This window comes from Lithobates pipiens, unplaced genomic scaffold (genome assembly GCF_037356315.1).
Source record: "Lithobates pipiens isolate NorthernLeopardFrog02 unplaced genomic scaffold, aLitPip1_a1.2 Scaffold_8, whole genome shotgun sequence".
In the NCBI taxonomy this organism is placed as follows: Eukaryota; Metazoa; Chordata; class Amphibia; order Anura; family Ranidae; genus Lithobates; species Lithobates pipiens.
This window is the reverse complement of record NW_027507903.1, coordinates 119288305-119306572: the sequence shown is the minus strand read 5'-3', so window position 1 is coordinate 119306572 and position 18268 is coordinate 119288305. Positions and strand designations below refer to the sequence as shown.

Sequence of the window (18268 nt, the reverse complement as noted above, 5' to 3'; positions counted from 1 at the left end):
TCCACCACTGTTGTCTTCTGTGGGCTTCCAGACCTTTTTATTTTGCTGAGCTCACCAGTGTGTTCTTCTTTCCTCAGAATGTACCAAACTTTTTATTTGGCCACTCCTAATATTGCTGCTATCTCTATGGTGGATTGCTTTAGTTTTTGAAGCCTTACAATGGCCTGTTTTACTTGCATGGACAGCTCCTTTGAACGCATGATTATAGGTCCACAGCAATAGATTCCAAATGCAAATACCACACTTAGAATCAACTCCAGGCCTTTTACCTGCTTAACTGAAGAAATAACAAAGGAGTAGCCCACACCTGGCCATGAAACAGCTTTTTAAACTGTTCAAATACTTTTGGTCCCTGGAAAAAGGGGGGGGGGGGTGGCTATTCTTAAGAGCAACTAGCTCCTGGGTTGTTTAGTTCTGGCCTTCTCCCCCTCCTTGCTATATGCCTATCACCTATTATGGGATTCCTTTATTAACCAATAAAAAGATGAGCAAATAGGCAGGGCTGAGCTGCCAACCTCTAAAGATGGTCTTTATCTGCATACTAGTGCATCCTAGTGTTCTGAGAGTTTGGGGAGCTCCAAAAGAAACATCAAGGTGCATAGGTTTACTATAATAATTATTTTAAAAGAAAACCACACTGTAAAAGAAGACTATTCATATTCCTTTCCTGCTGCCTGCACCTTGGAATTCTGCTCTCATCCTCAGCAATCTTCTACTGAAGTCTACAATGATGTTCACACTTCAAGAGTATTAGTAGTTTGACCTCCACATCATTACTATACTCTGCAATGGGAGATGGTCAGAAGAGTCATTGATAGGTGCAGGGGCTCGATGATGCAGGCAGCTATAGAATATCTTCCTTACTGGTATGTCGTCACTTTAAATTATATAGCTACAAGGTCCCTTTAAAGATGAGCAATATCAAATTTTGCAGCACAGAATTGATTTTTTTTCTTCTAAAAGTTGCTGTTTTTTGAAAACTTCCAGCAAGAATGTGGTTAATTAAACTACATTAATATCTTGCCAGAGTAGGGAAGGATTGGAACCCCTACCAGGCTTTAAATGCTGTGTGCCTCCACTAAGGAGATCCACCATTTCTATTTGAGGTAGTATCCCTTAGCACTGGGATAGAAAGAAGTAGGAAAGCCATAATTTTATGGTTGTTACCAGAACAAATGTTGAGAAGAGATCTTCCAATAAAAACATGTTTGTTGTCTCCTCAATGCGTGTTTAACACCTAAAAGTCTGCACTGCAACCACATGGATTGCACGTGATTGCGGTGCTGCCCCATTCAACTGAGTTGGTCATGTTAGCTGGGGGATCATTTATTTTTTTATTTTATTTTTTTATAATAACGGTTTTAATTGAACTGTGGTGCATACATTTAGAACACAGCATACAACATGTAATTACACACTGAAGAAGTTTACAGCGGGTTACAGATATATTGCATCGTACAATGTGACCAGCATTTATCGTCGGTAATTATAAGTAATATTATTTCCCACTTGTCGGTCAGATCAACAAAGGATACTCTGTCAGCATTCTTATTCAGCCTGTGGTGGGGTATCTTTCCTAAATTTATGTGCAGGTATCAGATTCATTTATCCATTGGTCCCATACCTTATTGTATTTGGCCGAGCAACCTCTGTTGGTGTAGATGCACTTTTTATATGGCAGGGCCACATTAATGTCCGCCTTCCACTCTGCTAGTGTTGGGGGTGTAGGCCTCATCCATTTCCTGGCGATAAGTTTTCTTGCTGAGAACAGAGTTTCCTGCAGAAATATTTTATTGCGTCTGTTGGGCACCTTCGGAAAGATACCCAAGAGACATTGCTTAGGGTCCAGTCCCATGGGCGTACCCATGTTGTCATGTAAAAGGTTCACCACATGCTCCCTGTAGCTTAGGGCATGACCTTGCACATTGGACAGCTGGATGGATACTCCTTCTTATATCACGCTACTCTGAGAGGAGTGAGGTAGGCCCTATGTCGTATATATATTTGGGATAGTCTATCTGACAACCTGGGAGATGCCTCTTTGCATGACTCAAGCACCTCTTCCCATTCCCCATCCTCCATAGGGCCTAGGTCCCTTTCCCACAGTGTCTTCAGGGCATATGCGGTGTTGCTGGATATTGGGGTGGATAGCATGTCATAGTAAGATGAGATGAGTCCTTTGGGGTCTGTGCTTCTATCTTTGGACATAATAGAGTTAGAGGTGGGTTGTGGGTATGCCGCCTGTGGAAATTGTGCACGTGCAGCGTGTCGGACCTGTAAATAGTGAAAGAGCATTTCACATCCTCTGGTCCTGCCCAGTGATACAGGACTACTGGACACACATTGTAAAATGCATCCATGACGAAATGGGCTCACCTCCAACACTATGCCCCAAGCAGTGTCTGCTGAGGATATTTCCAGACCCCGACTCTGATAAATTTCATAAAATATTTCTCCAAGAATCATTACTTACAGCTAGACTGCTTATAGTGAGAAAATGGCTCCAGAGTACACCACCGTCACTTTGAGAATGGATAGTGGCGGTTAACCAGGTTCTTTGATACAAAAAATAAATCTATGTTCATAGAGGCTGTCCAGCTAAGTATGGCAAGATATGGGACGCCTGGTTGGGTAACGCTGCTACATGTAATAAACCTGAATAAATTGCTATTTCCCTATAATCCCTCCATATCGCCCTTTCCCCTGCCCTCCTCTCCCCCCGCCTTTTTTTTTTTTTTGCCCCCTGGGTCCCTTCTCTCTATCCTGCTCTATCACTTAATGGGGATATCTAATCCTCAACAACCGACATGCTGGACGATTATACTCAGCCCACATCTGCGCCTGTTTGATAACAATGATGTAACAAGAATCTGTAATTGATATTATGTATACAGAACCTATGTGTTACCCAGCCTATCATAAACCTGTACCACATGATGTAGCATCCATGTATGATGTGTAACATGCCTTTACTCTTCTTAATAAAGCTCTTTGTTATTTGTAAAAAAAAAAATAGTGAAAGAGCATGTTGTTTTGTATCGCAAAATCTTTCCTGAGTTGGTTAAAGTGATTGGGGGTACCATTAGACAGCAGATGTTGTAAATAGTATATACCTCATGAACTCCATATCTCTTGGCCCTGGATATTTAGAAATTCTACCATGTGTTTGTTGTTCCATAATGGTGTATAATCATTACAACTCGGGATCCCTAGTTTAGTGCAGGCTATGTCCCATATGCGTCTATACTGTTGGAGGAGGGGTGCAATTTCAATATTTGAGCCGGTGTTGCCTGACCCTGTGGTTATAGCATATAGTCTCCTGTTCGTTGTGCCCACTTGGGGCAGATCAAATTTATGAAGCGGTCTCCATTAGTTTTATAGAGGTGGAAAAACTGGGAAAGCTGTGCTGCAATATAATAGTGGTTGAGGTCCAGTAATGCTGTGCCCCCCCCTGCCCGTTGGGTTTTTGAGCGTCTGCCAGGAGAGTTTATGCCTATTCCTACCCCAAACAAAGCTTTAGAAGGGCTTCTAGCGTTTTGAAGTATTTTAGAGGAAGGTAGACAGGGGAGTGCCAGAGGACACTGGGAGATCATTTTTGCTGCAACATGATAAACCCCTATATGACTGCCTTTGCAGCTTGAGGGGTGGTAAAAATTAGGCTCAACTGCCTGTATTTAGCACTCCCAACTGTACATGTAAACTAGGCCTAAAGCACCTTTCAGCTCCTATTTGGGACTGCTAAACACCAATCTTAATGGGAATGCTGTCACTTTAAACAAGCTGCTAGCAGCCTTAAGCAATCCTTAAATCTTGCTGAAGCAACAGTCAGCACTGCAAATAAAGCGATATTAAACCCAATCCCAAAACCAAAACTGCAATGTATTACAGCTTATCAATCATTAGATGTGGTGGATGCATTGGTTTTCTTTTTTTAGACATTTTTCCTCTGTTTTATCCTGCTGATCTGGCCAGTAACACAGCTCCTGTATTATTAGTGATCCCACTCTGGATGAAGCCAAACTCCAGCTATAATCCTTTACAACTGTTTTTTCCTTTGGGGATAAAGGTTTTTTCTACTTCTACTACTTTGTCTGTTCTATTAATACTGCCGTAATAGATTTAAATTACTCACAAGATGGTATTTGGTTCCCAAACGTTTAGCAAAGTTTTTACATATATGGTGGGAATCTCCTAAATTAAAAAAAAAATGGTCTGAAGTGTGTATTATATAATTATATATATATAAACATGATTTTACCTTATTTGGAAAAAAACCCCGCTAGAAGCCTTATTAAATCTCAAACCAAAAACTTTTACCAATACCCATTTCTGTCTTTTGACATTCTGTATTCACTGCTGCTAAAACAAACCTTGGCAAAAGCATGGTGGTCTTCTACTTCAAATTCCACTTTGATCAGGAACAAACTTAATTGGTTTATGCCCAATGAAAAACTTGCTGCTATTGTTTGTCATGATATACACACATTTGAGAAAACATGGTCCCCAATGGATTACATCTTACCACAAAATATTGATAGATCCCTTCTACGTTTATAATATATCCTTAACCACTTGCTTACTGGGCACTTAAACACCCTTCCTGACCAGACCAATTTTCAGCTTTTGGTGCTCTCACACTTTGAATGACAATTACTCAGTCATGCAACACTGTACCCAAATGAATTTTGTGTCCTTTTTTTCCCACAAATAGAGCTTTCTTTTGGTGGTATTTGATCACCTCTGGGGTTTTTATTTTTTGCGCTATAAATGAAAAAAGACCGAAAATTTTGAAAAAAAATTTTCGCATATTTCTTTGTTTCTGTGATAAAATTTTGCAAATTATAATTTTTTTTTCATAAATTTTGGCCACAATTTATACTGCTACATATCTTTGGTAAAAATAACCTAAATTAGTGGATATTATTTGGTCTTTGTGAAAGTTAGAGAGTCTACAAACTGTGGTGCGAATCGCACAAAATTGATCACACCTGATGTACTGGTGGCCTATCTAATTTCTTGCGACCCGAACAAGTCAGGAAAGTACAAATACCCCCCAAATGACCCCTTTTTTGAAAGTAGACATTCCAAGGTATTTACTAAGATGCATGGTGAGGTTTTTGATGTTGTCATCTTTTTCCCACAATTCTTTGCAAAATGAAGATTTTTTTTTTTTTTTTTTTTTCCCCTCACAAAATTTTCAATGTAATAGGTTATTTCTCTCCAATGGCATGTGTATACCACAAATGACACCCCAAAATACGTTCTGCTACTGGCGGTGGCACTGGCGGCACTGGGGCTGACGGCACTGGCGCTGACGGATGGCGCTGGCAGCTGGCACTGGCGGCACTGGTGGTGGCAGGTGGCACTGGCGCTGACGGATGGCACTGGTGCTGGCAGGTGGCACTGGTGCTGGCAGGTGGCACTGGCGCTGGCAGGTGGCACTGGCGGCACTGGGGCTGATGGCAGGCACTGGCGCTGGCAGGTGGCACTGGCACTACTGGCAGATGGCACTGGGGCTGACAGATGGCACTGGGGCTGACAGATGGCACTGGGGCTGACAGATGGCACTGGGGCTGACACACAGATCGCTCTCCCTCCTCACACGCTGTCTCTGTGTGAGGAGAGAGAGACACGGCAATGGGAGATGATCTCATATGTTTACATATGAGATCATCTCCCATTGGCAGCTGCGATTGCGCTGTGAACGGCCGCTTTGATTGGCCGTTCACGGCGATCTGTTTTTGCCTGTCTCCGGGAGACACGGCGAATACAATACTTCCGCGATGCGCGCCCCCGGCGGCGCGCATTGCGGAAGTAAACACAAGGCCGTCCAGGGACGGCCAGGCGAAGGAACCCACCTGCTCTAAGGCCGTCATTCGGCTATAGGGCGGGCGGGAGGTGGTTAAAAACGTAATTTATTTATATGTATTTTAATATACAATTTTTTATATATGATTTGTACTGCTCTTTTTTCTAGAAAATAATAAAAATATATATTAAAGGGATAAAGGTTTTACACGAATAAATAAAAACTGATTGTAAAACACCCATCAGTGGTAAATGGTTTGTCTTATTCTTGTAAAACTGATACATCTGGAAGAAATCTTGCTCTTTTGAAAAACAGACCCAACAGGTTGGGTTCACATATGTGCGGGTTTCTCTGTATCCAAACCGAATGACATGCGAATGTGACCAGTTCTCAATAGAGGCTTATATCCGTGGCGGCTGCGGTCCACATTCCAAAAGGGTCCTGTGTCTTCGGGTCCAGTTCAGGTGCTAATTAAGGCCAAAATTTGGACCTGACCCAGTAAACAGGGACGCACTGGACTCCATGCTGGGAACCATGACCACACATATGTGAACCCGGCCTTACTGGCTGGATCACCAGATGAAAATACAACAAAAAAAAAAAAGACAGATTGAAAACCAATGCCTCCATCACATCTAAGAATTGGTAAGCTGCAATAGAATAAATGTTTGCTTTTGGGTTTAATATCTGTGATAAGATCTGCATATAACATTTTCTAACAGGAGCTGAAACATGCTCTTAAGGCTTCAAGTAAACTGCTCAAAGCTTGTGGAAAGCTTTATAAAAGTTGATACTGCTGTTCTACCAGCTGAAGCCTATGTAAACTAGGCCAACTTCATCTTTTCTCTGTGGGAGATTCCCTCCTACTTCCTGTGGTGTGTGCAGGACAGAAAGTGAAGGGAAATCTTCCTAACACAACATACACAGCAAATCATATACTGATGGGGTTTTAACTATTCCAAACTCTATCCAAAAGCAAAAAAAAACTTGTGGCTCTAGATACTTTGCATAGATAGCAGAGCATATCTTGTGTCAATGAACTACAAGTGTTCTACTAGAAAACAGTTGTGCATTTCTGCATTATTTGTAATAGAAACCATTTTTTTTTTATTAAACTGCTGTAATAGGTATACTCTACAGAAGAGGTAAGCAGTCTGTGAGGCACGACCACAAATAAAGTCTTAGAATTTGATTCCCAGACTGGTACACATGCAATTTAACATTGATACAGAAGGATGTGGTTTTTACTTTGCCATATTAGACCAGCTTCCTGATAAAAGTTACGGTAGTTCCATTATGAACATGTAAATTACAAATCTTTTCTTACTAACCTTGCATCAGTTTAAAAATTCAATAAAAAATAAAAAAAGTTAAAAAGTACAGCTAAATGTAGTAGGTAACTAACTGTACAGGACATATCTGTCCCTTCTGCACTCTGTTATTTTTGGCTGGTGTTATTATACACTGCACTTCCAGTACATAATTTTATGAACTAGAAGACTTTCCTCCTTGGTCAACGATCCTCACCATAAATCTAAAACTTGTGCATAGTCATAAAAAAAACTTGCAGAACTGATCATTCATGAAGTGTACAGTTTCATTACCAATGTACAATTTTTATAACTAGTCTAACTTGGCTTTATCAAATTCCAGTGCAATCTTTAAAGCAGTGGTGTTGAGCCCCGTTTGCTGCATGTTGACTATTATAGTCACCACAATACCTCTTGGTGGGATTACTGTCTGACTGTCCCATAACATGGGATCATCTTCAGGCATAATTAATAAGACACTACTAGCTCCGACTGCCCCTCCTGTGTGTGAAATGTAATGTTTCTGAAGCTTACACTGCCCATAATCCTGTTTTCTATTCACAGTTCCCCAACCCATTGCATATTTCCCATCTTTGTCCCAAGACATCTCAGTATTGGGGACTTGTCTCCACAGCATGCTGATGGTGCCCGGTTTAAGGTATCCTGGAAGACTCCCAGTTGTATTTTGGGCCTGGTAACTATAAAGGAGCACATTGCCAAACGTCAGAAGGTCCCTCACAGTGGATAGAAAACCACCACCTGCCCATTTGTAGGAGTTATCAACATATGGACTGTTCTTAAGCCGCTTCTTGTCACTAAAGATGTAAAACCTGTGGAAAAAAAAAAAAAAAGATAAGCCTCAAAAGTCATCTGACAATGGCAAACATTTATCAATTGGAGAGAGGTCTGGATCACCCACAAGGCAATGGGTGTCTATGACATGGTGTATAATTGGGGTCCTGGTCTTAACACACTCTGCTTTGCTGCATTCTGTAGAAGTGATGGATGGGGAAGTTAACCTGCTCAATCACTTCTACATGTGGACAATGTGGCGTGGTTGGCTCCCCTTCCAAACCTCAGCACTTATTCAGTTCCTGTGTGAGACCAGGAGCACTGTGAGCTGCTTTCAGATGGAAGGAGGTATAAATACTACAGGTCCCCAATTTACTCTGTTATAATTAAAGTGTAAGCTATGGTGTAACAGGTGGAATCTTACACAAAGCACAATAATAAAGAATATATTTTTTTCTCTTGAGTGAACTCAAAAGTGGTAAAATCTGAATAATTCCTGACCACATCATCAGGGATTTTGCATCTAACAGACCTCTAATGACTCAATTCAAGTGGTTAAGCCAGTGTAATATCTTCTTATAATCCTTTGTGGTTAATAATGCTGTGTGCCCTAGTGTCTGCGTTTTTGTTTTTTTTGTTCTATACCTGGATTTCATGGCTCATGTGCCGCCTCTCTCAATCTTACAGCTACAAAATGCAAAATTGATTTGCATTTTAATATGTGAAATAAGTATTTGATCCCGTTGCAAAACCCTTGATGGCAATCACAGATGTCAGATGTTAATTGTAGTTGGGCCACCAGGTTTGCACCAGAGGTGTGCATCTTCACTGGTCTCATGATTCGACCACAGTTATCTGGTCAACTATTCGATTTGATTCCGTGCATCACAATTACTGCCCATGGTTTCCATCAGAAAAAAATTCAAGCAGTCAGAATAACTCCCTGCATGTAGCAGGACATGGAAGAGTCCAGGACACGAGGGAAGGGTATGAACTGAAGGATGGAAGAATCCATGAATAAGAAAGGAAGATGGAAGAGTCTGGAGATGGTGGAATCCATGGATAGAGAATGGAAGGCTGGAGGAGTCTAGGGATAGGAACTGGAGAATGGAAGAGTCTGGGGATGGAGGAATCCATGGATAGAGATTAGAAGGCTGGAGGAGTCTGGAGATAGGAAATTAAGGATGGAAGCATCTGGGGATGGAGATGGAGAAATCTATGGATAGAGAATAGAAGGATGGAGGAGTATGAAGATAGTAACTGAAGGATGGCACAGTCAAGGCATGGAGAAATCCATGTTTAGGAACAGAAGGATTGAAGAGTTCAAAGATAAAAATGGTGGTGGTGGGGGGGTGGGACTGAAGGATGGAAGAATCAAAGGGAGGATGTTAAGATGGTCATCATGGAGTCTGCAGGTGAGGACTATCAGAGGTAGAGGATCCCTTGTGTTGTGAACATGGCAGGGTTGGGGGTGTCTGCGATGGTCTCCTGCTGGAGTCCAAGGTTGGGGATGTCGGGGTGGAGTGGCTCCTGTGTTGTGGCATCTGATTGCCAATTAAATTTGTTCTGTTTATGGCCATATACATTTGTGTGGTGTGTTAATGTGCGTTTTGTCACATATTAATGTGCACTAAATTCAATGGGCTGCCAATGTACTAAAAATCAGATATGCCAAAACAATACTAACACAGCACATTATATGCATTGTGGCACACTGCATTGCTTAGTATATTGGGTTTCCATTCAAAACGTATGGTGCAGCAACATGTGTTCTGGGTACACATAGATGTAAAAGGCCTCTTTCTATCCCACTGGCTGAAATGCTGCCCTGTGCTTACCCCCCCCCCCTCCAAAGCCAAAACACTTTCAGCTCAATGGACATGCAGCACCAATACTAATGTCAGGAGCAGCTTCCAGTCTCAGGCTGCCTTGTGGTATGACCGGCTCCCACCAGCAAGGGGAGTATCATTCTACCAGCACTTGAATAAAAAAATAATAATTAGGGTCTGCCTATAAAGGAAAGACACAATTATATTTAAACACAGCCCAATGAAAGCTTGGAATAGAATAGCATGGTCACTACCTCTCCTGGATTCAAATTCCTCTGCTTATTACTGTACAGAGATCACCTCTCCAGCTTCAACTTCACTGTTTATTCCTCTGTAGTAACCAAGCCTCGATCTGGATGCTGAATACTCAAGCCTCTATCTGGACATTTCAAGCACAGTGTACTGTTCTCTCATCACCCCAGAGCTGTCGAGCAGCTCTGGCAGAGTTGTAATCACTCCAACTCACCAACGATGGACCGGCTTTGAAGATGTGGCAATGGGGCTGGGAGTGACAGCCTGCCCACAGCACCCACGTCATTCAGGTGACTTTCACATTGATGCAGAATCGTTAGAGGCTGCAACGTGATGCATCCATGCGTTGATTATTTTCAACACCTCTAGTTTACACACATCTCTATGTGATTAAGGTCTGGAGATTAAGGTCCTGGAGTGGCCAGCTAATGTGCTTCTTCTTGAGCCACTCCTTTGGTGCTTTGGCCATGTGTTTTGGGTCATTGTCATGCTGGAATACCCACCCATGACCCTATTTCAATGCCCTGGCTGAGGGATGAAGGTTCTCACCCAGGATTTGGCGGTACTTGGCCCTGTCCATCGTCCCTTTTATGCGGTCACGTTGTCCTGTCCTCTTAGCAGAAACACACCCGCAAAGTATAATGTATCTACCTCCATGTTTGACTGTGGGGATGGTGTTCTAAGGGTCATCAGCAGCATACCTTCTCCTCCAAACACAGGGAGTTCAGTTGATGCCAAAGAGCTTAATTTTGGCTTCATCTGACCACAACACCTTCACCCAGTTCTCCTCTGAATCATTCAGATGTTTACTAGCAAACTTCAGACGATCCTGTACATAGGCTTTCTTGAGCAGGGGGACCTTGCAGGCGCTACAGGATTTCAGTCCTTCAAGACATACTGTGTTACTAATTGTTTTCTTGGTAACTATGGTCCCAGCTGCCTTGAGATCATGGACAAGATTCTCCTGTGTAGTTCTGGGCTGATTTTTCACCATTCTCATGATCATTGAAACTCTGACTTGAGATCTTGCATGGAGCCCCAGGCCGAGGGAGATTGACAGTTATTTTGCGTTTCCTCCATTTGCGAATAATCACACAAATTGTTGTCACCCTCTCACCGAGCTGCTTGTCGATGGCCTTGTAGCCCATTCCCGCCATGTGTAGGTCTACAATCTTGTTCCTGACAGGCTTGGACAGCTCTTTGGTCTTGGCCACTTAAACCCCCTTCCTAACCAGACCAATTTTCAGCTTTCGGTGCGCTCACATTTTGAATGACAATTACTCAGTCATGCAACATTGTACCCATATGAAATTTCTGTCCTTTTTTCACACAAATAGAGCTTTCTTTGGCCGACATTTAATCACCGCTGGGTTTATTTTTCTGCGCTATAAAAGAAAAAAGACCAAAAATTCTGTAAAAAAAAAAAAAAAAAAAAATTTTTTCTTTGTTTCTATTATTAATGTTGCAAACTAGTCATTTTTCTTCATAAATTTTGGCCAAAACTTATACTGCTACATATCTTTGGTAAAAAATAACCCAAATCAGTGGATATTATTTGGTCTGTATGAAAGTTAGAGAGTCCACAAGCTGTGGTGTGAATCTCTGAAAATTGATCATGCCTGTCCTATCTCATTTGAGACCCTAACAAGCCAGGAAAGTACAAATACCCTCCAAATTACCCATTATTGAAAAGTAGACATTCCAAGGTATTTAGTAAGAGGCATGGTGAATTTTTTGAATTTGTGGTAATTTGCATACCACAAATCACACCCCAAAACACATACTATTATTTCCGAGTATGGCGATACCACATGTGTGAGACTTTTACACAGCCTGGCCACATACAGAGGCCCAACATTCAGGGAGCACCTCCAGGCGTTCTAGGAGCATAAATTAAACATATAATTTCTTGACTACCTCTTGCACTTTTGAAGGCCCTGGAGCAACAGGACACTGGAAACGCCCCACAAAAGGACCCCATTTTGGAAAGAAAACACCCCAACGTATAATCTTTGAGGCATAATGAGTCTTTTGAACATGTCCTCTTTTCTCTACAAGTTTTTGGAAAATGTGGAAAGAAAATGAAAACACTTTTTTTTTTTCTTTTTACACAAAGTTGTCCATTTATACAATATTTCTAACACATAGCATGTACATACCAAAAATTACACCCCAAAATAGATTCTCCTACTCCTCCCGAGTACGGCAATACCACATGTGGGAGACTTTTCCACAGCCTGGCTACATACAGAGGCCCAACATGCAGGGAGCACCATCAGGTGTTCTAGGGACATAAAATGTCAAATCCAATTTGACTACCTATTACACTTTCGTGAGAAACTGATGGGCACTGTAGTGGCACTGAGGTGGCCTGGATGTTGTATGGCTGAGGCAGGGCTGAGTATGACCGAGTTTGGCTATGTATGGCCGGGTTTTGCTACGTATGGCTGAGTATGACCGTGTATTGCTGGGTATTTCTAGGTACGGTAAGGCTGAGTATGGCTTAGTATTGCTGGGTATTTCTAGGTATGGCTGAGCATGACTGGGTATGGCTGAGTATGGCTGAGCATGGAAGGGGGTGGATGGGATGGCCAAGCATTGATGGATGGTGGGGTATGTCAGCGGCCATTTACCACGATGCGCCAGGTCCTCGGCACCCGACAGTCAAGCATACTCCTGTGTGCGGGCCCCAGATTTTTTTTTAAATGTTTTAAACGCGCACCATCCCACAGAGCTTGCGTGCAGAAGCGAACGCATACGTGAGTAGTGCCCGCATATGAAAACTGGGTTTAAACCATACATATGAGGTATCATAGTGACCAGTAGAGTGAGAGCAATAATTCTAGCCCCAGACCTGCTCTAACTCAAAACATGCAACCTGTAGATTTTTTAAACGTCGCCTATGGATATTTTTAAGGGTAAAAGTTTGTCGGCATTCCACGAGTGGGCGCAATTTTGAAGCGTGATATGTTGGGTATCAATTTACTCAGAGTAACATTATCTTTCACAATATAAAAAAAAAATGGGCTAACTTTACTGTTGTCTTATTTTTTAATTTAAAAAAAATGCATTTTTTTCCCAAAAAAAAAACGGTGTGACAGAAAATATCGCAATGACCGCCATTTTGTTCTCTAGGGTGTTAGAAAAAAAAATGTATAATGTTTGGGGTTCTAAGTAATTTTCTAGCAAAAAAACTGTTTAAACTTGTAAACAACAAATCTCAAAAAAGAGGCTCGGTCCTTAAGTGGTTAAAATGCAAATCAATTTATAACTTTTTTGAAATGTGTTCTTCTGGATATTTTTGTTGTTAATCTGTCTCTCACCGGTAAAATAAACCTACCATTATAATTATAGACTGATCATTTCTTTGTCAGTGGGCAAACGTACAAAATTAGCAGGGGATCAAATACTTTTTTCCCTCAATGTATTTCAGGTTATAAAAGGGGCCAAATTACACAACACACGCACTGTGTTGTATAACATGCTAACAGAATCCCTTTTTTTTTTTTTTAGGGTAACAAACGCTTTAAAGTGGTTGTATACTCGAATTTTTAACTTTTACCTACAGGAAAGCCTATAATAAGGCTTACCTGTAGGTAAACAAAATATCTCCTAAACCTGTACGGTTTAGGAGATATTCCCCTCGGTATGCGCCGCTGACTGCAGCGGCGCATGCGCACAAGGGGATTCTCGGCCTGAAAATCCGGCAGTGGCCGGCCGGCCGGAATGAAATTGACGATATCGCGGCTCCGGCCACTCACAGCACGGAGCCGCGATACCCGGAAGAAAGGCCGAGGGAGCTGTCGGGGCCTCGTTTTAAGGTAAGTATTTCATAATGAGCTAGTATGCGGTGCATACTAGCTCATTATGCCTTTTGCTTTGCAGGTTTAAAAAAAATAAAAAAATTTGCGGGTTTACTACCGCTTTAAGAGCACCTGGCATTGTGGGTATATATATGTAGGTAAATGTATATTCTGCCATCCTGGCTTTATCATCTAGTGATCCAATGATGTCTGAAAAGCTGCAACTATTGTTCTGCATACTTGTGCCATGTCAGGTAGTGAAGTACAAATGAACCAGACAGAAGCTCCCACATACATTATATCCTCACATGTTCATCCTGGTTTGGCCCTGTACTTTTCTGCAATGAAATGATTTGCATAATGATTTTGAAACTCAAATTCCTCAGCAATTTACATATTGTGACTTCCCTGCCATAAATAATTTGTAAAATATGTATTACAACAGAAGCCAGGGTGGATCCGAAGGAAAGATTTATAAATGCAAAAACTCTCTGTATGATTAACTACGGGAAAAAACATCAGTAAGAAACACCATAGCATTAATTTGCTATACTATAAAAATCAAAAATGCTCTTTTAATTTAAGAAAACGCATTAAACAGAAGGCACTGTCATTAAAAAAAAACAAAAAACAAAACACAGTGCCTTGCAAAAGTATTCACCCCCTTGGCTCTTTACTTTTTTTGTTACATTACAGCCTTTGGTTCAATGTTTTTTTTTTATCTGAATTATATGTGGTGAATCAGAACACAATAGACCAAGTTGGTGAAGTAAAAATTAGAATATATACATAAAACTATTTTTCTGAAATAAAAAAAACGAATAATTGGCATGTGCGAATGTATTCACCCCCTTTGTTATGAAGCCCATAAAAAGCTCAGGTGCAACCAATTACCTTCAGAAGTCACATAATTAGTGAAATGATGTCCACCTGTGTACAATCTAAGGCTCGGTTCACACAGGGGTGACTCCGATCCGACTTCAGGTCGCCCCTAGTCGCCTCAGGTCGGACAACATTTAAAAATCAATGTAAGTGAATGAGAGCCGTCTTAATGCACGCTACTGAAGTCGCTCCGACTTCAAAAGAAGTTCCTGTACTACTTGAATCCGACTTGTAGGCGACTTGTACCCATTGATTTCAATGGAGGTCGCCTCCAAGTCGGATGTCTGTCTATACGGAGGCGACTTTGACAGAATTATTAGCTCTGAAGGGGGAAATCCACGCCAAATTTCTGAAAAAAATTTGGCGTGGGTTCCCCCTCCGAGAGCATACCAGGCCCTTAGGTCTGGTATGGATTCCAAGGGAAAAAACGGCGTGGGGGTCCCCCCCCAGATCCATACCAGACCCTTATCCGAGCACACTACCCGGCCGGCCAGGAAAGAGGGTGGGGACGAGCGGGCGCCCCCCCTCCTGAACCATACCAGGCCGCGTGCCCTCAACATGGGGGGTGCCTTGGGGGAGGGGGGGCGTGCGGCCCCCCACCCCAAAGCACCTTGTCCCCATGTTGATGAGGACAAGGGCCTCTTCCCGACAACCCTGGCCGTTGGTTGTCGGGGTCTGCGGGCGGGGGGCTTATCGGAATCCGGGAGCACCCTTTAATAAGGGGGCCCCCCGATACCGGCCCCCCACCCTATGTGAATGAGTATGGGGTACAATGTACCCCTACCCATTCACCTGTAAAATAAAGTACAAAAAAAAACACAACACACAAGATAAAATAGTTTATTGCACAGCTCCGGGGGTCTTCCGTCTTCGGGGGTCTTCTCGCCGGACTCCGCTATCTTCTTCTAGCTCTTTTACTAGCGGAGGAGCCCGGCTTTCTTCCTCGCCGCCGCCCTCTTCTTCCGACTTCCGGGGTCTTGTCCCCCTCTTCAGTTCTTCTGCCAAGTTGCCTCACAAAGTCGTCCTGAAGTCGTGTCGCCCCTGTGTGAACCGAGCCTAAGTGTCACAGCAAACGTGCCAAGAGACGGCCGCACACAAAAACTCACGGACTGGGCAAGGAGGGCATTATTCAGAGAGGGAGCAGAGACCTAATGTAACCCTGGAGGAGCTGCAGAGTTCCACAGCAGAGACTGGAGTATCTGTACAAAGGACGACAATAAGCTGTACGCTCCATAGAGTTGGGCTTTATGGCAGAGTGGCCATAAGAAAGCCATTACTTTCAGCAAAAAAACAAAATGGCACATTTTGAGTTTGCAAAATGACATGTGGGAGACTCACAAAATGTATGGAGGAAGGTGCTCTGGTCTGGTCAAAGAAAACGCTATGTCTGGTGCAAACCCAACACATCACATCACCCAAAGAACACCATCCCCACAGTAAAACATGGTGGTGGCAAAATCATGCTGTGGGGACGTTGAGGGAAAGATGGATGGTGCTAAATACAGCAATATTCTTGACCAAAACCTGTAGCACTCTGTGTGTGATTTGAGGCTAGGACAGAGGTTCACCTTCCAGCAGTAAAATGACCCCAAACACACTGCTAAAGAAACATGCAAATGTGTTGGAATGTCTAGCCAAAGCCCAGACCACAATTCAACTTGAAGGAGCTGAAGCAGTTTTGCAAAGAGGAATTGGAAAAATCCCAGTGGTAAGATGTGGCAAACTCAGGGACTTATCCAAAGTGACTTGGAGCTGTGATAGCCACACAAGGTGGCTCTACAAAGTATTAAACATGGGGGGGGGGGGGGGGGGGTGAAAAGTTCTGCACATTGACTTTTTTGTTATTTTGTCCTAGTTGTTGTTTTTTTTGTTTTGTTTTTTTATTGCGATGCAAACATCTTCAAAGTTGTGGGCATGTTCTGTAAATTAAATGATGCAAATCCTCAAACAATCCATGTTAATTCCAGGTTGCGAGGCAACCAAAAACATGAAAAATACCAAGAGGATGAATAATTTTGCAAGGCGCTGTACAATCTCTCTGTGGTCTTTCCTTTTTTTTTTTATCTCAGCAGTTAGTTGAAGTCAGCTATAGACATTAGGGAACAATAGGTTGAATCTGCCCTAAACAAAAACAATCTGGTCATACATTCCATCCTGCAAGTTTAATGGAAGAGAAGAGGGGTGTTCTAGCTCTGGGGTAGTAATCCTTGGGGGAAACAGCAGGAGAGGAAAGGTGCTGGATCAGGGTCGGATATAGGGTAAGACCGGGCTTACAGGGTTTGAATCTCGGCCGGTTCACCAGGAAGCGTCTGAGATTCGAAATGTTAATGGACAGGCTGATTGTACCAAGTTGATCTATCAACCAGCCTACCAGATTCTTTTGCGATTGTCGCTAGGAGCTGCTATATCCGCTAGCAATAATCACTGTCTTCTCCCAGTGGGGACGGTTTCCCCTGCCCTCACCTCATCAGGAGAAGACAACTGCTCAGCAGGGATTACTGCATCAACATGGTCTGTGTTGGTGGGGGAATTGAGCGAACTTCTTTCCTGCAAACCATGGTTGCAGGCAGGAAAGAAATTTGCTATGTGTATGGCTGGCGGGAAGCTGCTTTTTATTTTTATGTTTTCTATCCCTGCAAAAATGTCTTATAACAGAAATATTATATTTATATATATATTACAAAAAAACAACAACAACAACAACAACACACACACACACACACACACACACACACACACACACACACAGTTGTGCTCATAAGTTTACCCTGAATATGAGTGATAACAAAATTTTCTTTCACTCATGGTTAGTATTTGGATGAAGCCATTTATTATCAACTAACTGTGTTTACTCTTTTTAAATCATAATGGGAACAGAAACCACCCAAATGATACCCAGGTGATTTTGGGCTGATGACATGCACACAAGTTGACACAAAGGGGTTTGAATGTAAACTTAAGAGCACAACTATTAATACTTTTAGGAACTTTTATAAAACTGGCATTGGCCTTTAGGCACTTCCTGAATCACTGACCAAAAAAAAGAGTAAATGCACCACATTAGAGAGCTGGTGAAACACCCAATTTGCATTCTTATTTCAAGTCCCTGACTCCGAGCATTGAAGCCAGAGGATCAGCACGATAGCCTCCACATATCTTTCAGCACAGGTTTCTTTTACAGGTCTTGTCTGAAGTGATTAAACCTGAAGAAAACTACTTAAAAGAATCTACAAAAATGTCAACATGAAAAAATGTAAAATCAAAAACTACTTTTGTCTAAACTACAATATAAAACTCTAAATGTGCACTCACAATATATTTTAGTATTTTTTCCCCAAAAGTGTGGGATAGTTACTATTAACATTTCATTTCTGCTCCTTTGGTAGAGTACCACAGGTCAGAGAGATTACCTATAATATAAGGGTTTCTAATTGCAAATCAATACTCCTTTTATACACACAGAATTCATTATTGTAGGAAAATACATTTAGTCAACACCAGCCAAGGTCTAAAAAAAAAGGAAACAGATTTTAACCATGAACCAGAAAGGACCGATTCTCTGGACTCTAGATGCCACGGTTTCAAATCCTG

The 18268-nt window shown here is 42.1% G+C and overlaps 1 protein-coding gene across 2 annotated transcripts in view; it reads right to left on the bottom strand.

Moving 5' to 3' along the window:
- Positions 1 to 6470: 6470 nt before the first annotated feature.
- The window catches only part of LACTB (lactamase beta), a 92118-nt gene continuing 80320 nt past the window's right edge, over positions 6471 to 18268 (bottom strand). For both annotated transcript variants that reach the window (XM_077472070.1, XM_077472069.1), the window contains one exon: positions 6471 to 7949. In XM_077472070.1, the coding sequence (XP_077328196.1) occupies positions 7433 to 7949 (517 nt within the window). In that variant the 3' untranslated portion in view covers positions 6471 to 7432. The remainder of the gene's footprint in view (positions 7950 to 18268) is intronic.